Genomic DNA, 23,495 nt, shown 5'->3' on the forward strand with positions numbered 1-23,495 from the left:
CCCCCCGGAAGAATACAATTATTTTGGGTTACTCACTTTTTAGACTCTGGTCCTGAGGCGCCACTGGTGGTAAGTATACAAAACAGACAAAAGCCAAATTCTGCTCACAAGTTTTCAGCTTATACTGGATCATGATGATTTGAATTACTTTTTTCAGAGTTTGTCATAGTCAAACATATTGGCTAACTGATGCCATGGTTTATAAGTTTAAGTAAAATGATTTTTATAGCACTACTACATTAAATCTAATTAACACGATATTTTAAAGATGTAGATGTCCCCCAAAACATGAAAAATAAAGGTAAAAAATATCTAATTTTTAATAGAACATTTTGTATTTATGTGAAAGTTATTCACTTTCGCCGAAAATAAATTCGGAAAAAAATATTGATTTCGTTTATAAAAAATCAAATTTTTTCGAACTTATCAGCTCAGAAATTCCTAAATAATATAACTCATAAGTATGATATGATATGTTCATGAGCATCCAAACAGAGATCCAATCTGTTATCTTCACCACCTAAACAAGCATGTGCGACAAACAGAAGTGCTGGAGTTTCCCTGATCGTATGATGTAAACAGCTCTGCCATTAATTTCCTGGTAAGTAGAATTTTATTTTACTGTAGATGAATGATATCCTCCTATAATAGTTATATATCGCAAACTAGACGTTTTTGGCTTTAGTTATAGGGCTAAGCCTAGCTAGAGTGAGGTCTAGATAGTAGTTTACTACTGTGTAGTGTAGTATACCTGTAGGCAGGCAGACTGAGATAATCAGGTCAGAAAAGTAGACTAGCTAGGCCCTATATATTGTACTCACCAAACTAGATCATCACTCCACAACTAGCTACAGGAAATAGGATGTACTATTGATATACATTTGGAGTTGGACAAAAAACAAACATTAGGAAAATGATCAGGATACAGTACCAAAGAAGTTGAGTATAGTGTAACACTCTGACCATCAGGTCAACAACCCTTTTTCACTATTTCTCCCTACTCCGGTCCATCTATAATTTAACATTCCTAGTACAGGTTCCTTCCTGTCCCCCTAGCTACTCTTTATTCACTTTCCTATAACCACATCCTTAATCAATCATTGATTCTTCATTATCAGGGTATGTTCCCTTCTAAATAGTTCCCTCCCGGTATATAATTAATTAGGACCGTTCCTTAAATATGGATGTACTGGTAAGAAGGGAGAGAGATAAAAACGTTTATAATTGAGAAGAAAATGTATGTATAGCCAGAACAGAGCATTACATTGAATATTGATATAAACTGTCATATTTACTGTTTGTACATTAGTGGCGATGTGTGACATCCTGCTGCGGATACTATAGTAACGGATACACTAAAACACCACCGTTACAATAGAATAGATTGTTGTTGATAGCAACCAAAATGAAAACACTAGTAATTAGACTAGACCTTGAGGGAGGGGATGCACCAATATTAATAATATGAGATACTAATAATAAGGAATGACTATTTTGGATACAACCATTTCAGGAATTCCTTACTGTACATTAGTACCCCAAATTGAAAACTTCAGATTCATGTACAGAAATAATAATTATATGTAGGCCTACAGTATGCAATAAATTGTGAATATTTAAAGACTCATGATGTTTTTGTAAAAATAATGCATATATATTACTTTAAAAACAATAAACCAGATCATTCCTTGTCTTAAATGTACGTTTTATGGTAAATTATGATAAAAAGAGAGAAACAATGCACTACCTAGGTGGTTAAGTCACCAACTAGGGAAAACGCCATCCTTGATCTGGTTATATCAGATTTTGCGGGGTTATACCATACTCCCCATATTAGTTCTCCGATTGGTCGTAGTGACCACAACTGTGTCAGTTGGTTGCCCAAGATTTCTAAGTGTGTAAACATCTTAAATGTGAAAACCATCCAGCCCATTAAGGACTCTAAAGTAAGAGAATTTGGTAATTGGATCCAAAACCAAACTTGGTCTAATGTTTATGAAGCTGTTGATGTTCAGTCCAAGGCAGACGCTTTTTATCAAACGGTTAATCATGGTGTTGATAGTTTTTTTCCAACCAAAACTGTGAAATTACATAACAGGGACAAACCATGGATGACGGCTCATATAAAGAACCTGATTAACCAAAGACAAAGAGCGTTTGCCATCGGTGATAAAACCTCCAGGACTAGCCTCAGAAACGAAATTATTAAGCAAATTAAAAAAGCCAAGGCTTCACACAATATTAATAAAGTTCGAAGACTCCAAAGGACTGAACCTGGGAAATGGCACAAAGAGGTCAGGTATTTAGCAAACATGAACAAATCTGATATTACCATCCAAATGACAGATATTGCACCTACAGATTTTGTAGGAGCTGCTAATGCTATTAATAAGCAATTAGTTATAGCCGCCAACTCACAACAACCTTTGGTTTTAACTGATCTCCCTGCCTATTTACCTAGCCCAGTGCGTCCTCCCCAGGTCCAGCCTTGGGAGATGTTTGACGATATGAATAAACTTTCCACTTGTAAGGCTGGTGGCCCAGATGGTTTACCTCCACGTTTATTAAAGGTTGTAGCATACAAACTAAGTCAACCAGTGACAAATATAGTTAATGCATCCCTTACGCAGAGCAAAGTGCCCACCCAATGGAAGGAAGCCAATGTGATCCCACTCCCTAAAACGGCCCCACCATCAATTGACAAGTTACGCCCGATTTCCCTGACCCCGTGCCTAGCAAAAATTTCTGAAGGTCGTGTTTGTAAATGGATTGTTGAGGCAATTAATCCCCGGATTGATTATAGACAATTCGGTAACCGCAAAGGATTGTCCACCACCCACTGTCTGATTGATATTTACCACCATCTAGTTTCTGGTGCAGAGAAGCCGAAAAACATTAGCACACTTGTGCTAACTGATTTTTCCAAGGCGTTCGAGTTAGTTGACCATCAAATCTCAGTCACAAAACTGCTCGAACTTGGGGCACCTCCGCCACTCGTACAGTGGGTGGTGGACTTCCTGACGGAAAGAAAACAAAGAGTCCGATATAAAAATTCGTACTCTGATTGGATTGAGTTGATGGGTGGAGTGCCCCAGGGCATAATCATTGGTCCCATAGCATTTTTTGGCTATGATCAATGACGCTCTAGTTAACATCAATAATAACAAAATGAAAGTCTGGAAATATGTAGACGACCTCACACTTGGTGAAAATAGGACTAATTGTGGTACATCGATTCAAACTAGTTTAGACACTCTGTTTGAATGGAGCATTATTAATAAACTAAAACTAAATCCAAATAAATGCCTTGCAATGCATATCAATTTTAGTAAACATATATCCCCCTATCCTGATTTGCATATCTAATCATTCTTTGGCTGTAGTTCAGGAAGTTAAATTGTTAGGTGTAATCATTCAAAACAATTTAAAGTGGCAAAGCCATGTAGATAACATTTGTATTAAAGCTAACAAGAAAATGTTTATGATACGTAAGTTGAGAGAAGCAGGTCTTAATAGTAATGAACTTATTTCTGTTTATAAAGGTTATATGAGACCGGTGCTTGAGTATGCAGCCCCTTTGTGGCATGCAGGTCTTACGCAGGGACAGGTGAATCAGGTGGAAAAGATTCAGAAGCGTGTCTGCAAGATTGTGTTGGGCAATGAGTATACAACATACTCGGATTCTCTTGCCATTTTAAATCTTCAACCACTCCACACAAGAAGATGGCACTCTTGCAAGGTTTTTGCCTCTAAAGCACACGCCTCTGGTCAATTCTCCACCTGGTTCCCTGCCCCTCAGTATATATCCTGCATGACCCTTAGACATAATCGTAAAGTGGAAAACTATAGTTATAAAACAAAACGTTTCCAAACTAGTCCTGTCCCTTTTATGGTTGAACTTTTGAACAAACTGTAATTTTTTTTTTTTGCGTGTATTATTTGAGGTAACTGCAGTCTAATTTATTCGTTTTTATATATGTATGTTGATAGTGATTATAGTTTAAATAGTTTTTATAATGTAATACATATGCAATTCAGCCATGTGCTGCCATGTATGTAATTTGTATGTGAATTTTGAATTTTGAATAAATATACCGATATATATATACCTAAGTAGCTCGCATTGAATTTCCTCTCTTTAGCCGCCTTTAGTTTTGTAGGCCTATAGCTGGTAAACATCGGTAACATACAGACATCGTATGCTAGCTATAGGCCTAGCCTGACATTGTATAGGTGCTGCATTAATTACCTTTCTGTTTTTGCGCCAGACTCCGTTGATACAAATTGGGGGAAACCCAGTGTTTTCACTGAAAAGTTATGAGTCTCCTATTTGTTTTGGCCTCACGATCGATCGAAAAGTGGATGAATTACATTAATTTATAGCGGGCCACTAAAATTACCATAATAATAACCATTTAGAGACAAAAAAAGTTACCTCAATAGGACCATATAGTATTATTTTTTACATTAAATGTAGTTTGTGACCGTAAATTAGATCTAAAAAACGTAAGGATGGGACTTTTCTATTTAATTTTTTAATTTATAGACTATTGAAGACTGGAACAGAGGTTACACCCATAGTACGTAAAGGCAACTGGCGATTGACTCGGTAGTGGAACACAAGAAAAATATTGGATGACTATCAGCATTTGACAAATATATTGGCTGTTGTCCATTTTCATTATAAATGAATATTTTCCAAACATAGCAACAGCATTAAATAAATTTAAAAAATACTACTACAAGTATTTAAATGGTCTATAAATGGTCTAATGAAAACAAACTAAAACTTAACCCAACTAAATGTAAAACTATGTATTTTAACTTTCAAAGAAATTAATATGAGCATGAACCCCTTTTGATTGGAAATGCTACAATTGAAATCGTTAATGAAACTAAGTTACTAGGTTTATGGATACAAGCAAACCTCAAATGGGATTGTAATGCTAAAGAAATTGTATCCAAAGCCAGCAGAGGTCTGCATATATTGTGTAGATTAAGAAAGTTCAATCTTTCAAATATGATCTTGATGTATTTAAGAGTTACATAAGACCAAGTGTTGAATATGCTGTCCCAGTATGGCATTCTCACAAAGAAACAAAGTGATATGATAGAATCTGTCCAAAAAAGGGCTTGCAGAATAATACTGTGTAATGACTACATATGTTATGACCAAGCACTCAAGGATCTTTCTTTAGACACTTTATCTGATAGAAGGCGTAATCTATGCTATAAGTTTACTCTGAATTGTTCAAAAAGTATTCATTTTGGAAAATGGTTTCCAGTGAAGAATAAGTAACATGAAACTAGCACGTGTAAAGTATCAACAACCCAAATGCAGAGTTGAAAGATATAGAAAAAGTGCAATACCATACCTTACCTCGCTTCTAAATGAATAATCATTAGGTATCACCCAAAATTCAGCGCAGTAAAGTTTTTTGTTTCCTTTTTTCACTATGTTTAATGTCTATGTTAGTCTTTTTGGTCCTTTTATGTGTTACTATTTTAAGCTAAATTTTTTTAATGTTCCTGTATAGTATTTCTAGTGTCTATTGCATCCTTTTTTATATATAATTACCATTGGTGTTATGCTTTTATACAAATTTTAATATTGAGAGTATGTAAATATCTTTGTAATTCAGCTAAGGCTGCGATGATGATATTGAAATAAATGAAAAGAAAAAAAAAAGATAAACTCTTCATAACTTTAATGTGTGAAAATTTATAGTACAGTACAGTACAAAATGAGTTAATTACTAGTATATTCCATTGAATTTCTGCATTATTGTTTGTAAAAACTCTTTGACAATTTATCTTCAACTATTAATTGATGTGATGATTGTGGCATTACAGCAATAGCGTGTCTTTTGGGATTGTTCATCCATTTTAAAGTGTCATTGTAAGAAACGTTCAAATAAATATTGTGAATGTTGCTACCACATTTTGTGTTGATTTCTTCACCATTTTCCACTACTTGCTCATATTGTTCATTCAATTTATAGTGTGTTAATACCTATTAAAAGAAAGACATTTTGTATTGAAATATCTACATAAAAAGTGTAATTGTGTGAATGTTGGTTTGAACGTTATTGCTTTGGAAGCATTTTCAACGGGATCCTTTTCAACATTGTAAAGTACACATTCAAAAAAATATTTAACTTAGATTATTTCGTCATTTTCTCTACTACAATAATTACATTATTAGATGTACAGTATAATTTTCACAAATTTATATTAGCATTAAAAGCTAATTCATCATGATGGAAAAACCAAGCACCATAATCTCTCCTGGCCCTGGTGGTGATATGAATAATGGTGATCGACTATTATAGTTTTATACTAAAAATAAGAAAGAAGAGGTGGTGGTGTCAAAATCACTCTTCTAAACCTTATTTTTTACTACACGCTCTAAATAATCACAGATAAATTGAAAGAAATGTTTTTTTAAATGTTGTAGGCCTAATCCTAGTTAAAGCTAGGTTGGCAATAACTATTAATAAGGCTTAAGTTGTATTCCATTAGTATAGCTAGGCCAGATCGCAAAGTCGCCCCCATACAAAGTTGCCCTGACACAGTCGCCCCATCCGCTCCGCTGTGGTCGCACTGCACAACGCCCCATCTCAAAAAGGGGAAACCCCGCCGATGATATCAGTCGCGTTTCATTTTGGTCGCAATTAAAATAATGATGTTACCTTGGTCGATGAATATTTATTATTAATTATTAAATTGTTTTAATTTTTTATTTTGCAGGTCTAGGAGAAAGATGTGTGCCTTAAAAAATGACAATCTGTAAACATAGTTTAAGATTATAATATTATTCGGCATAATGTCATTTAATAGTACATGATTATTTAAATGTGAAATATTTTATATGCAACAAATTACGTAAAACAATTTATTAATAAACATTCATTTTTACTATTAGTATTACAATGAACATTTGATTATAAGCCCGGAAAGGCAACCCCATCATTCTATTATAAAATTGCATCATATTTCAAATATTTTGTAAAAGTTAGAACAATGTATTAACATTACGAACACTGTACTTTACTGGTGCCAAATTGGGTCCACTTGAGCACAGTGTATTAACATACAAAAAGATATTAAAATGCAGTGACTTATTTCTATTTTATATCACTGTGCTCCACTGGCGCCAAATTGGGTCTACTTGAGCACAGTGTATTAACATACAAAAAGATATTAACATTCAGTGACTTTATTTCTATTTTATATCACTGTGCTCCACTGGTGCCAAATTGGGTCTACTTGAGCACAGTGTATTAACATACACAAAGATATTAAAATGCAGTGACTTATTTCTATTTTATATCACTGCTTCACTGGCGCCAAATTGGGTCCACGTGAGCACAGTGTATTAACATACGAAAAGATATAAAAATTATTGACTTATTTCTATATCACTGTGCTCCACTGGTGCCAAATTGGGTCCACTTGACCACAGTGTATTAACATACGAAAAGATATAAAAATTAGTGACTTTCTATTTTATATCACTGTGCTCTACTGGTGCCAAATTGGGTCCACGTGAGCACAGTGTATTAAACATACGAAAAGATATTAACATTCAGTGACTTTATTTCTATTTTATATCACTGTGCTCCCATTGGTGCCAAATTGGGTCCACGTGAGCACAGTGTATTAACATACAAAAAGATATAAAAATTAGTGACTTTCTATATTATATCACTGTGCTCTACTGGTGCCAAATTGGGTCCACGTGAGCACAGTGTATTAAACATACGAAAAGATATTAACATTCAGTGACTTTATTTCTATTTTATATCACTGTGCTCAACTGGCGCCAAATTGGGTCCACGTGAGCACAGTGTATTAACATACACAAAGATATTAAAATGCAGTGATTTATTTATATTTATATCACTGCTTCACTGGCGCCAAATTGGGTCCACGTGAGCACAGTGTATTTACATACGAAAAGATATAAACATTATTGACTTATTTCTATATCACTGTGCTCCACTGGTGCCAAATTGGGTCCACGTGACCACAGTGTATTAACATACAAAAAGATATAAAAATTAGTGACTTTCTATATTATATCACTGTGCTCTACTGGTGCCAAATTGGGTCCACGTGAGCACAGTGTATTAAACATACGAAAAGATATTAACATTCAGTGACTTTATTTCTATTTTATATCACTGTCCTCAACTGGCGCCAAATTGGGTTCTCTTGAGCACAGTGTATTAATATACAAAAAGATATTATAATTAAGTGACTTTATTTCTATTTTATATCACTGTGCTCAACTGGCGCCAAATTGGGTTCACTTGATAACAGTGTATTAACATACGAAAAGATATTAAAATGCAGTGACTTATTTTTGTTTTTATCACTGTGCTCCACCAGCACCAAATTAGGTTCACTTGAGCACAGTGTATTAACATACGAAAATATATTTAAAGTGACTTATTTCTATTCTATATCACTGTGCTTCCGGTGCTAAATTTGAGCCACTGGACCAGTTACAGTATAGTACTATTTCTATTTGAATACGCTCTGAATATACCTCTATTATCACGTCATATTTTTTTTGTGATGATGGAGAGGTCACATTCATGCACAAGAATCATACAATATGCATAATTCATAAGCTAATTCAGGGCAAGGATTGAGTTAAACCGGAAGCCAGTTGGTTGCCAGCCAATTGACTTCTGGTTGATCATTTTTTATTTTAAATTACGATTTTCTCAGGTAAATTTATTTTTCATCCAGTTTTTGGTCAAGGTGAATAACTTTCATGGAACATTAAAATGGCCTATTCATTACATTTTTTTTCAAAAAAATTTTTGTCAGGGGTTCAATACATCTTTAAGGATAGAAAAATACAAGTTTATTGAAATATTAATTTTTTGTTTATTTCATTATTATAGTCTAGTCTACTACTATTTTATTAGTCTTAAAGATTATTAGCTATTTTGTTAAGCTCAATAAGAATTGCAATATTTACAAAAATATGACAATAATAATAAAGACATAAGAGACAACAAATGTCAGTAATTCTTACATTTTATTTTGTTCAAAGCTAAAGCTTCTAAAATTTTTGAGAATGCAGTCATAGAAGAAATGATGAAACTTACAGAGATTAATGAAGTGATAAAAGAACTTAACAAAACATCAACAGAAGGTGTTTCTGATTTCGAGTATGATGTGAAAGGAGAAAACGTGACATCACAGTCAACAGAAAATGCAGCTGAAGCAAGCACATCAACAGACATGTTGGATCTGGAAGTTGAGGGTAAGCATTCATCACATTAGCATTTATTTGCATCAAAGTATTGAATCATAACATAATGACGTGGACCAGAGTTTAATTCAATCTTTAACAAATGTAATATCTAACAATATCCACACATGTAATTTTAAATATTTCAATAACAAAACAAGTCAAATTTTAATTTCGAAATTATTATTTAATCATTTTAATTTTTCTCCCCAATGTGTTTTATAGATTTGTCCCCCTAAAGAATTTTTTGTTTCACATTTTTCGTTGAATATGCCATTTTAATGTCACGTATTAAATAGTGTACCCGAGCAAAATGTAATTTAAAGCAAAACAATGCTTAAATTGTCTGTCAGACATTGATTTTTGGTTAAAATGAACCGTTTATTTTGTATTTTTATAAGTGAAATCATTTTTTTTATAGAAGTGAATAACTTTAGGGGCATGTCAAAATTATATTACTCCGTGTAATGCAGTAAACACAAAGTTTACAGCGGGTGCACTAACACTCCTAACAGATGTTAGTTTATGCATAATCTTGTGGATTTCAGTAATTGCGTTAGCAAATTGATTATTCATAAAGTAAGCAAATGAATATTCATGAGTAGTACAGCAGAAACAGGAGATATGGTGTGTGTGTCGTCAAATGGAATTGCTTTTAACTATTGTGCGGCTCGCACGAACGCACGTGGTAATTTCATACAAGCGGAGAGGGTAATTCTTACCACAAGGTACATGTGCATCAAATGGAATGTCCCCAATTATCGTCTGTTCAGCGGCGAAACTCGCATGATGAACACACGTGGTAATTTCTTACCATAGGGGTGCGTGTACATCACATTACGTGTACAGCCCCATTAGAGAATATATATATGTTCATTTTTAAATGTCACTTAACCTCCGACTGTGACATGTGTTTATATAAAGTCTAATTTTTGGCAGCCATTTTTCAAAATGGCCGCCTATAACACCAAATTTTCTTGGATCTTAGTAACAAATGAAGATAGAGACTTATATTTGGTCTCAAAATGTTCTTAATATAGATATTTATATTTACTCTAATGGAATATTTTTTCAAAAAATGACCGGAAATATCGTTTTATGACCAATTGCCCCTTGACCTGACCTTATCAGTATCTCAGTAACTACTGATCATAGATACCTCAAACTGGTCTCAAATTATTTAGAATTTACATGTTTATATTTACCTTAATAGAACTTATTTTACAAAACTAACCAGAAATACCATTATTTACCTATGACCCAATCTAAGGTTAATTCAGGTAAGTATTGGTCGCATACACTTGAAATCGGTCTTAACTTCATCAGAACATCCATATTTGTTTTTAATCTAATAGAACATTTTCCCCAAAGTTAAAAGGAAATATAATTACTGACAACTTGACTTTTGACCTGAACTTATCAATACCTTATTTAAAAAGCTATTGGTTATAATACGGTATTATGGTCAAAATATGTTCGGCAAATGCCTACTTAAAAGAGTGTATGGAGATATTTCATCGCTACAAGTACTGTTACTTGAAGGTAAAGAATGGACTTGGAATGAACCAGGATACTGATATCCTAGTTGATGATGATCAAGAAATACCAAAATACATTATACCGCTTTTTGTTGCTGAAAAAAAAACTTCGGGCTCCAAAAATGGGAATTCCCCTGAATTGAAAACAGCTGAAACACACTTAACGTATAATGTATTACAAAATGTTCAAACACCTCCCCCCCCCCCCCCCCTTATTAAAACTGCAAAATGGCCTATTTAAAGTCTGATTTTATTCATATTTTTGGGGGACAATACATCTTTCAGTTCATAACTATAAAGTCCGTATGTTATTCATAGTCATAGATTCTGTGAGTCTATGAGCAATGTCTTGCTTTACAATGTATCTGATATCATGTTCATTGGTGTCACAAAATCATTGATTTTCATTTCAGAGAGATTTTCGTGTCCTTTATTTAGTATTATCTATTTATTGTATAGCCTATGTAAATACTTTAACGTGACTACCACTCTGAGGATAGCAATTGTTTTAATTATAATTTTTGACTGTGTAATTTTGATGTAGCAACTCGCGTTTGGCGACAAATAAAAAAATCCAACATACTTGGGTTCAAACTTCAACTCGCAAAGGCACAACTAGAATGCTCAAAATAAATATTTAAACTAAACTATTTAAACTTAACTATTTTATGCATAACACGCGGCGCCCTCATTTTGGATCTATAGATGAGACAAAAGACTAATGATCCGGTGATTTGGCTCGAAAAAGACAAAGTTAGTAATTACAGTAATTTTCCTACCTAATACCTTTACTGTAAAGTGTATAATTTGTGTTAGAAATTCTGTACAAGGCCTAAATAAATATTTTAATGCCAAAAGTATCAATATTATTAATTATCTTCATAAAGGATTCTGTAAAATGTGAACTAGGTAGGCTTATTTACTTATTGTAGGCTGTCCCAGTAGATATTCTACTGATATTTGGCTATCGGCTTTTATATTGGGCAAATAAGATTTTACATCCCCTTGGGAAATTTTTTTTGTTTTCTCAAGAAAACTATCATTCCCAAGGGGATGTCAAATCTTTTATACTGTATAATCTTTTTATCTGTATAATAATATGTATATACTTGAATGTGGTTGGTTGAAAGTACTGTAATTGTAATGTCGACAGTGCATGCTATTTTAAACATATCTTCAATGTTAATTGAATTCACTATCCTGTCCCCACCTCCTTTAGTTTTACTATGAAAGAAGAATAACATACCATTTGTAATTTGTTTCTATATATTTATAAATTAAATTTTTAACCTATTACATTAACTTGACATTTTTGTTTTTTTAATTCAAATTTATTTTAAATTGCAATACAGAGCCAAGTCATGAGATACTGCAAACAGAGATTCCTCCGAACATCCAAAAGAAATTAGAGATTATGTTTCAGACAGAAGGAAATGAGATTCAAGCATCTAGCAACAAATTTGTTATGACCATCAGGGACTTTGGAGGACAACCAGTTTATCATGTGATACAGCGGGTAAAGTTGTTTGTTCATTTAGTGTATGCTGCAATTTAATATCCACAAAAAAAATAAACCTCAAATCTCATTTGTTAGGTGTTTCATGTATGATTTTCATTTGATTTTAATCTTAAATTTAGGTTTAAAATCAATTACGTGTATAGGGAAGAATTATACCAGTTTACAGTTCATTCCTATTAATTTTAATAATGTAGACTATTAGTAGTCCCATGATAAAACTACAGTTAATAGAAACGAATATTTTAGGCACACTGGGCTCCTATGATACCAAATATGAAGGCACACTACAGCAGTCCTGAATATTTTAGTGTGAGTGAGTGTGATCAAATTGGCACATGTAAGAAAGAATGGCTGAGGGGAATAAAAAATACCACTTAAAATGATGAACTTGTCACCAGCTAAAATGTTTAGTTGATTGTACAGAAGGATGGCGACAGAAGTTTATACATTACTGTACCTATTTTTTTTAAATCATGCTCTAAAACACCTCTTATACAGTAAGCTGCTCTTCTGCATCTCACTTAAGCCTGTAGGCTGTCCAAAAGATGGTCTGCCGTCTATGGTCTGATTTGGCTTAATATTTGTAAAAAGAAAAACATTTTGGCACACATGGCGTGTGAATGAATAAAACAAAAGTATAACCCCTTTAGTAATTGTAGTTGACGCAACGGTATATAATAAACAACTACTAATATAATGTAAAATAGCTGTATAATTTATTTCCAAGTGAATAATATATTAGATCCAAATCGATGAACAATAGATAAGATTGCAACAAGCTAGAAATGATGTGTATCAGAAAGAACGAATGTTACTGTGTGGTAAAACTTTAGATACCAATGATTTTAAGAGTTTCACCATTCACATTCTTTGACCAATAGGAATTATAATAATGTCCTTATCATATGGATAGGGAGTGATCACATTCCTACATGTACATGTGTGGTTAATTAATACTTATTCCTTTTACATGTGCTTTTACCAGGAAAAGTTGATAACTGTCTAAACGACCTTTCTATGTAAAGATAAATGCAAGGCTGTTGATATACAACTCTGGGCTTTGAAAACCACCCATAATTAACATTATGAGGCTGCTACACCCTGTTGGAGTGCCCATAAAAAGAATAAGGAACCAATAACTACCTATAGGGACATTGAAATTGCCTACTATTCATTAGAAGAATATTAATTGTATTTTCTTGAGAATGATTCTATAGTTTGTGTTTATCTTGTAGATCTTCATGGTATCATTTGCTGTTATTTGTGTTGTATTCAATCTCTGTGATGATCTTGATGCTCCAGCTAAAGTTCTGAATCCAACAACTGTAAGCAGTAATAATATTATTTTGTATTATTTTTTTCATACTTCTGTATAAATATATAGTTGATTTAGAAAATTGAAATGATTTATATATCATGCAAAAAAAAGTTATCCAACCTTAATTGTTTTGTAGCAAATGTTGTTGTCTTCACAACTCGCTGTATTTAAATGGCATTGCGTAATTGTCTTCTCACATGTATTCACATAATAGTAATAATAGAGAGGTTTCGCAATCTTACGAATACGATAACGAAAACGGATACGTCACGCACACGTATTCGTTTTCGTAAGCCATGAAAAAATCTGTTTCGCATGGCAACGAAATATTGAGGCGCGTCCAAAATATGACTACGGTAAATTTGAGTGAAGCGAAGTTACGTGTTGCTTGGCTGCCTAGGCCTAGCGTAACATCAAAGCGAGTGAGGACTTTAAAAATTGACTTGGCATTTTAGTGAATTACTTTAGTAAATAACTTTCAAAAAATCTATAATTATATTATAATCATGAATCATTCCTGATTCAAAAGCAAAATGTGCAAAATAGATCAAAAACTATACTCGTTTTGTAGTTACGAATATGACTGGTGATATTCGTCAACACGAATACGCTTTACGAATATGAAATGGGGATCAGCTCAAAAGTTTCACAAATGTATGACGTATCCGTTTTCGTTATCGTATTCGTAAGGTTGCGAAACCTCCCTAATGGTAATATTTAAAATAAGTGGAACTGATTCTAAACTCACTCTATTAAACAAAGCAGTTGCTTAAAAAATTAATGAATAAGTTTATTTATTTTTATTTATCTATTTTTTATTTTACCCACGTTTTTTATTTTACTGATACCCACAGCATTGTCATGTTTTCAGTTATTTGCCTTTGGATTTATTTTAAAAAGATATTAATCTAATCCACTGGACTTAGTTGTTAGAAAACAGCGATTTTTCACAATCTTTCCAAGTCGTATCACATTAAGCTAAATGATGGAATGTCAGTGTTTGGTCAGAAATGGGGTCGAGGAGCTGTTAGTAAAGTGTCTAGGAATTTTGTTGATAGCTGAATTGAAAGTTCTGGATAAATTATGACGTAGGCCTCCCCTTCTGTTCAGGTTCGGTGCGTCGGTTCACCACAATGGGAGATACTGGCTACCCTAAACCACATCCATGTTGTTGCCTATAGAATTTCATATTGCAAACAAAGTATAGGTGGTGTTAAGACAAAGTTCAAACAACAAATATACCTGATCTGGATTTAACTTGATTCTTTCTTTCAAGTATAATCCTTGGCCAAAAATTCTCTTGAAACATTCGTCTTAAGATGGAACACATGTGAATATAGTGCTGATTATTCACACTTAACATCAACCACACTTTTAACAATTCATGAGGATGTTGTCATGAACCCAGATGGTTTGTGAAAAAAGGCAGTATATGTAAAATGTGAAGCACAGTCCCTGAATAAATCAATCAATCAAAGTAACATTTATTTCTCTTATTTCATAAAGTTCATAATAACAAATAATAATTTGATTAAAATAAGACAGGCAAAATTCCAAAAAAGCAAAGATTGTACGAGGCAGCCCATAAAACTAAAAATGAAAACATGACTAAACAAGAACCGGGAACAGGACAAAAACTGTAATGAAAGCTTATAGTTTCAGAGTACCGAAAAAAGCTAAATTTTAAACAAGTACAATAAGTGAATGATAATTACACATAACTTGATGAAGAGGTGTTGTTGCAATTTAAAAGAAAAACTCTTCATTGATAAAGCACTTTTGATGGGAACAGGTACATTATCCCATAGTTTTGGACCAGTGAACTGAATGCTATGTTTGAAAGAAGAAGTTTTGTAAAAATGAATACGTATTTGATTTGCGCTCCGAGTTCTGTAATTATGAAAATTAAGATTTAAACTAATTAAATCATCAAACTAAGATGGAAGGAGCGAGTTTAACCATGAATAAAGGAAAACACATTGTTGAAGATCGTTTATATCCTTGATTTTATGCAGACCAAATGAAGGATTTGAATTGGGATAAGGGAGGAGCATTTGCTATGTATCTTACAGTTTTTCGTTTGTATCAATAACAGTTTGTTTAAGTTGGATGGGTATGTATTAGCCCAACTAATATTACAGTGAGGTAAGGGAGGATTAATGAACAGTAAAGAATGCGGAGTATGTTTTCAGGGATGAAAGATGATAACCTATCTATGATACCAGAACTTTTGGATATTTTTTTTTCGACTTCAGTAATCTGATGTTTCCAATTTAGTTTTCTGTGCAGATAAACACTAACAAATTTAGTTTCTGAACAATAGGTATTAATAGGTACTGGTATTTAGTGGTATTTGTGAATTTTTGAACACCATACAACAACACTTCTTTAAATTAACAGAAAGTTTGTTTGCAGAAAAGTATGTTAACATTTTGGGTAGATTTCCAGTTGATTTTTTAAAAAGGGAATCTACATTTTTATCAGTGTAAATTAAGGTTGTGTCATCAGCATACAACAGAAACGAAAACATATTTACTCTAGTAGCTAGATCAACTTTCGTATGCACTTTGAGGTCCAGAGATTTTGACTTCAGAAATTGGTTTAGGGTGGTCAAACAATCATTTTTGGCTTGGTTACACATTTTGAAAATGTGACAAATGGTCAAAAGGTCAGGGTGTAAGGTTATAATATGTGTCCTTAAATCTCAACAACCACTTGTCACAGCGAGGTAATTTTGATTTTAAATTTATCAGAAGGTATACATTTTATATTCAGTCTAATGGAAGCAGAAATGCCATTTCTGTTCGTTGACCCACAACACAGGACATGTATTATCTTCGTAACTACTGGTCATAGACACTTGAATTTGGTCTTAAATTGTTCGAAATATATATTTTGTTATTTGTTACACATTTTGAAAAATGTGTCAAAGGGTCAGGGTAAAAAGTTTTATGAACAAATAATAAACGGTACTTGTATCTCGGCAACCACTGGTTGCAGGAAGCCAATTTTGGCATGCATTTATATTCAGTCTAATGGGGCATTTTATGAATGAAAAATGATCAGAAATGCCATTTCTGACCTTTGACCCACATACCAGGCATCTTCATATCTCTGTAAGTACTGGTCGTAGAAACTTAAATTTGGTATCAAATTCTTAGAAATACACATATATACATTCAACAGAAAATTTGGTTAAAAGATGACCAGAAATACTATTACTAATGTTTCAAATGAAAAACATATCTCTACACAACTTATCCTTAGACAGTAATGTTATGCAATAACTGATGCTTTAACAGTTTCATTATAGGAATGTTTTATGAGTCGTGCAATGGTACAAATCATTTTATAGTTTTACGAGTGAGATAATTTCATCTTTCAACTCATGAAATTATTTGTAAGAGTAATTTCACTTTTCCCTGTTTGTACCATTAAAACATTAATTATTTGTTTATTATAACACACCTACTTTTAACAGACTATGACTATGCCAAGGCCTAAAACATTAGAAAAGGCAACGGCATATACCGAAATTGAATCTACTCAGATGTGCCAGGTACAATATTAATCACTAAAATTAACACACACATTGAAAGAAGATGCATGAACTGACCAAACATATTACAGTACATAAATATTAAACGTAAAGGATAAATAAAAATAATCAATCAATAGATTGAGAATTGTTTATAATTTTAGTGAGATCAAATGTTAATATTGTCAATGATTATGTATATTTTATATAGAAACAACTGTATGAACATCGAATGACAAATCTTGACTTCATTCTTTACTGGATTCGTTCTATATACACAAATAGTAGACCTGATGGAAAGATAATTGATGGACAGCTTTCTCCTCCTGTCTTACTGATAGGTACACATTTACATGGCCTAGGAAATGAAGCAGAAAGGCAACAAAGGGTAAATTAAAAGCTCCAACAATGTTGAAAAATATATTTTGTAATGTAACAGAATAATCTGCAAAACTGGTTTATCCTGATACAACTTTAAATGTTGTTTTGGTATGTATTAAAAACTTAGAAATTATTAAAACAACGTTATTGTAAATGTTTACTAAACTTTGTTTATACCTTGAGATTATAGAAAGTCAGATTGCATTCATACTAGCAGACCAGGAAGATCTTGCCCAAATAGCATGATTGCACTTGTGACTTGGTAGAACAAACATATCAACTCGATCTTACATGAATATTAGCAGACCAAACCAAGCAAAACCATTCATTCTATGGTTCAAACGACTATTTACACTCATATTCCGCCCAATATCAAAGGCGTAAATGGGATTTAGGCCAACCCATCTTCATTATTATGAGTTCCCACAATCATCATGTTGATTATCAAGGAACTACCAGTGTGGTGGCATCACCTGGTTTTGGGTTATTTATTTTATTTTTCTTTCTATGCTTTTTAATTTTTTTTTAAGGGAGTAACTTGAGTTGGCGGAGTTGTCATGATGACTGTCTAAACCTCTGCCCCTGTTAACAAAGTTTAGTATACATGCACACACTTACAAATTAGATTCTAAAATGGAACCTTCACTTTACTCCAGGTTGCAAAAATAAAGGAAAAGATTCGGCAAGCCCTGAAAGACAAACCCTATGAGGCTATGGTGTGTTCAACTATATTTACCATTGAAAACAGTCTGGAAGTTGACGAACAAAGCAGTGCTTCTGTCATTATAAACAAGATACAGAAATTTGCCAATGAAATGGTTCAAATTTTGCCAATAAGCTGGTTGCGATTCCACGAGAAAATTCAAAGCTTGAAAAAAGATATCTATCTACCAACTTCTAAGGTAGGCACATATTAAGTAGACACAGGTGGTAAGTTTTGGATGGTTAGTTGTTACGTAATAATGTTTTTTTTTCTGTGTCAGGTGATAAATAGTTTTTTTAAGGCAGATCTTTCATCTTTTCTTGTGCTTCTGTAGACTTTAGTAGAAAATAAGACTACCTTTTGAGTGCAATGTTTTGTATTTTATGTTAATTTCAATTAATTTATATAATGTATTGCAACAATAAAGTTCAAGATGCGGCATAAGATAGAGTAATCCCAAGGAGAAAATTACTGACAAACTAACAATGCTGTAGCATCACTGGTTGATCTTAATGAAAATAAAAATCAAAAGTAAAACAGCCAGAAAAAAGTGCCAATCGTTCAGAATCTTTATACTTTTTTTCAAACGTCAATACGGTTTTCAATAACCTTTTTTCTAGGTCTTTGATTTATTAAATGACTATGAAGTAAAAGAAGATCAACAAGTTCTGCTTGAGTATTTACATGACATCGGAGAGATTCTCTACTTCCCAGATGACGACGCACTAAAATACATAATAGTTATAGATCTGATGAAACTAGTTGACATTTTCAAAACAGTGATCACTGTCATAGACCCAGAGGAAATGGTTAGTAGAGTAAATGTTCTATATAAACATCATTTTGAACACTAATAATGGCCCGCTGTTCAAATCAACAAATTTAGTTTTTATTGCGTTATAGTATTTAAATAAATATGGTAGATAGATAGAAAACAAAAAAGAATCTCATTATCAATTATATACAAACAGTATAAACAAAATTAATTGCTCATAAATAATTGAAATTAATTTTTTTCTTTTAATATATACAGAAGCCAATTATGAAGAGGGCTTGGGGAAGACTGGATACTGGTATTCTAGAAGTTGGTTTGTTGAGACATCTATGGAAAGAGTTCTGTGATTCTGATGAGACTTTTAACTTCTTTACATCTCTCATGCAAAACTTTGGTCTGATGTGTGAACAGAAAAGTTCAAAGGTATTAATTTGATATGAATATAAGATGATAAACCCATGAATGATTTGAAACTGATATTTCTTTATACTATCTTAATTTCCAAAATGTACACAATATTCTTTTTATTTTATAGAATGATGGACACATTTTCTATGTTCTCTCGCGTCTGAAACCATGCATCTCACCACCACCTGAGTTTGATGAAAAGCGTGCAATTACTCTCTTTCATGATTTTGGTATTTTTTTTTTATTTTTCTTTTTGTACAAGCATCTCACTTGCATTCATTCATAATTTAATATATTGCATGCGTACAATTGAGGGAGAGTTTTAAAGAGTCGCTATCCAATCGAGTTTGAACAATACCATGGAATGAAGTGGTCTATTGGTTAGGACATCTGCATATCAAGCAGAAGGTTCCAGGTTCCAGTCTTGGTTGGGGTGACTTTTTCTCATTCTCACAGATTTCCTCATCTTTATCGTTTCAAATTAATTAATTAAAATGTCAGTATATCACCGGGCGGTTTAGAATTGATGTTCTATGCCTGATGTGTTTATATATATATATAAATATATATAAATGTAAACAATTCATTTATTTAATCAATATTTAGTACTACACCACCTAAATACTGTAGTAGATTTTCTAAATGTGTTTTTTAATTTACTTTATATTCATAAAAAGTCAATAGATTGAACCATGTGCCACATTTTAATATAGTAATACAAATAAGCAAAATGAAAAAAAAGATTGTCAATATAAAATTAATTTAATATATGCTAATTGCACTTATACTTAGTACATTTTTAAAACAATAAATTTTGCTGTTTTATGATTTAAGTACATACAAAGTCATAACATTACTTAAGCTACTGATTATAGAAACAAATATTTCTAGTAGCTTTTCTAGGATATAAATAGTTGTTGCCGTAGTGGTACTTTAAAACATCATAAACCCAATTTATTCCAAATATGTTATCTTTTCTTATTCTCTATTCCCTTAATTTAATTTGAAACTGACAGCGTCTTAAAATCTTCAAACAGTTAAAATACAACTTTTTATATTCTTTTAATTTTTCACAAATAAGGTCTGTATGCACATTTGACTACCCTAGTTGTTTTGAAATATTTATTATTATATCAGTTATTATTTCCATGATAATGTAAAATGTAATACCTTTGCTAAATCATTTGTTACAGCTATTAAACAGAGAGAAGGAAGGGTTGATCGTGGTAGCTATCTTCCAGATGATCTCTTTCAACGTGCTGCTACTAAATTCATCGAGAAATTTCAAATGAAAGATGTTGAACCTAAATTATCTTATCAGCATGTAGAATTAAATATTGATGCCAATCATCTAGTCATTCTATATGTGGCTACCATAAACTGTCGCCGTATGTTACAGGTATAATTGAATATACTTTAAAGCTTTAATTTAAAACACTAATATACCATCATCATCAGATTTTAAACTTTAATCACTTCTACAAATTATTGTACATTTAAAGTACAACCATTTTATAGAAATTAATTTTAGATATATTTTGTAAACTACCAGTCATTTTAAACATATTTCAGACAACAATAGTCAGAACAAAACTCATCATCAATACCTGTAGTTCTTCAGGACACCAATGCACAGAAGATGACATTAAGCCACAGCATGAAGTATGCAAGAAGGTAAAGCTAAGATGTAAAAATAATATTCAAACAACATAATTATAACTGTTGGTTCCTATGTGTATATGGTTTACTGAAAACCATTAATCAAATTCCATAATTTACTGTCTATACTTGTTTTTTTTTAAATAAAACTGTTTGATTTTAAACAATTGATGTTTTAGGGTTTGATTATTCCACTTACTGACTGAAACATGATAATTCTACTAATTTTTATATGTCTGTTTACTTATGTACAGTATTATATTTTTCTAGGTTCTTTGTTTCCTTGAAAAAGAACTGAAAATGTTCGGTCAGAAGGATACACGTGGTCTTGACATGAAGATGTACATCCGTTGTACATGTTGTTCAAACAATGAACATGTTCATATGCATGCTATTGACAAGTTTGATACTGATGAGTTACCTTGTGGGAGAAACAAAATGGATGTGAAACATTACTGTAAATCGTTTGGCCAAGAAAAAACAAGTAAATATATTTATACAGTTATTTTTTTAGTATCATGACAAGGTATGATAAAAGTGAAGATAAATGTAGAAAATACAGCAACTTAATAATGAATATAGAGTTTCAATAATAACTTAAAGAAATGAGGGTTTGAATTTATTGAACTGTAGATATGAGAATGATTCAGTTGTCAGATATGCAAAGTTGTGCAAATAAAAGAAAATAAAAAGTTGTATTCTTACATGTGCTGAAATATCAATGCTGTGGCAATATTCAAGTTCTTCAGTCAGTTTCTGAGTGCTTTCATTAAATTGTTGAAAACGATTCTTTATTACAGCATCTGCTTTAAAAGGAACCCGTAAAAGAAAGAAGGCAGCAACTGCAGACATGTCCAATGAAGAAGAGAATTCAGGTTGAAAATATTAAATTGCACTTAATATTACTACCAACTTTTTAATGTAACTGCTACTAACTGCTATTATGATTTAATCAAAAGCATTTTAAAATTGTATCAACTATAATGCATACAAAAATGTAAACAAGATACAATACAACTGTGCATTAACATTTGTAGTCTTTTTAATGCTTGTAGGGTACTCTTGTGAAGGCCGAAAAACTACTTCAAAACAGAAGAGAAAAAGAGGTATACAATAATGTTTCAGTAAACTTAAAAGCATTGATAGATAATAAGTTGAAACTGAATACATGATATCAATAAACATAAAAAGACCGTTATAGATGAATTGAAACGTAGATATGAGTTCAAATAGAATCTCAGAATTTCACATTTAATGAATCTTAAGATTCTGTTGTTCAACTTGGGTTTAGGTTCAAGATTAATGTAAAGTAGTCTTGAAAACATTATTTTGATGGCATTCTGAAACTTCAGTCCGTTACTACTTACAATTAATGTTACACACTTTTTCAAAACAAACAGAATTATAACAAATGAATGTTCTCTCATTGTCATATTTATGGTATCTACATAAATATTCATTGTGGCTGCTAATTGTCCGTTTACATGGTTTTCATGCAGTGAATTTACAATTTTTAATCAAATTTAATACGATAATCAAAATTTAAAAAAAATTTCCGAATATAAATTGTGTTTGTAACTAATATGTTATGAAATGTTAGCAGTGTAGAATTTAAATGTATATTAATTCAACTGCATTAATTAAAAAAATGGTTTAATTGGACACCAACCAAATGAACTAATTAATTTTTGATGACCGTAATGTTTTGTTGGCAAAATGTTCAGTGAATAATTTATGTTTGCAACTTGTATTGTAGAGGTCCTGTGAATTGTGAATATTATATATAATCTTATTTTGTAACTTTTTTTTTCCCTATTTTGTAGGAATTTCAGATTCTAAATTTGTCCAAATTAAAGTAGGATTTGCACAATTGTGTGATGATCGTTGTTTACTCAATATGCTGAAAGTATTGTATAAAGATCTCCTGCCAACTGGTAAGTTAGTTGACGCATCAAAGACACCAATCCTGCTAAATTGTTTAACGGACAGAGGACATCTGACCAGAGATGACTTTACTTTGCTTTCTGAAACCATAAAAGCAATGGAACTATTTGGATTGGCAAAAGAAATTCAAGAGGAAATTGGAGTGTTCTTAAATGTAAGGACTGTTAGATTTTCCAAATTAGCCCCTCATAGACGGATGTTGATCAAATTTGGTGATGAGCTGACCGGAGATGATGTGGAATCAATGAAAAGCTTTTTTAAAGTGGAACACAAGGTTTATGCAGATAAATGGCATTTTATCATGGACCTTGAGGCAAGAAACGAAATCTGTGAGCAAAATATGCAGCCATTTATCAACAGTTTGAAGCTTCTGAAACTTCAAAGACCTTTGCAAGTTATATTAGAAGGTAATATGCTTCATTATTAAGTTTATTTTATTAA

At 32.2% G+C, this 23,495-nt stretch overlaps 1 protein-coding gene across 1 annotated transcript in view; it reads left to right on the forward strand.

Annotated features, from left to right (window-relative positions):
* Positions 1-23,495, forward strand: part of LOC140045120 (uncharacterized) — a 38,820-nt gene that overhangs the window by 13,143 nt on the left and 2,182 nt on the right. The window contains exons 9-22 of the mRNA XM_072089874.1: positions 9,071-9,283; positions 12,162-12,325; positions 13,564-13,653; positions 17,396-17,572; positions 18,222-18,467; positions 18,889-19,077; positions 19,302-19,466; positions 19,579-19,681; positions 20,645-20,850; positions 21,024-21,125; positions 21,381-21,594; positions 21,911-21,985; positions 22,166-22,216; positions 22,934-23,461. Coding sequence (XP_071945975.1) covers positions 9,071-9,283; positions 12,162-12,325; positions 13,564-13,653; positions 17,396-17,572; positions 18,222-18,467; positions 18,889-19,077; positions 19,302-19,466; positions 19,579-19,681; positions 20,645-20,850; positions 21,024-21,125; positions 21,381-21,594; positions 21,911-21,985; positions 22,166-22,216; positions 22,934-23,461 — 2,523 coding nt within the window. The remainder of the gene's footprint in view (positions 1-9,070; positions 9,284-12,161; positions 12,326-13,563; positions 13,654-17,395; positions 17,573-18,221; positions 18,468-18,888; positions 19,078-19,301; positions 19,467-19,578; positions 19,682-20,644; positions 20,851-21,023; positions 21,126-21,380; positions 21,595-21,910; positions 21,986-22,165; positions 22,217-22,933; positions 23,462-23,495) is intronic.

This window comes from Antedon mediterranea, chromosome 3, assembly GCF_964355755.1.
Source record: "Antedon mediterranea chromosome 3, ecAntMedi1.1, whole genome shotgun sequence".
Lineage (NCBI taxonomy): Eukaryota > Metazoa > Echinodermata > Crinoidea > Comatulida > Antedonidae > Antedon > Antedon mediterranea.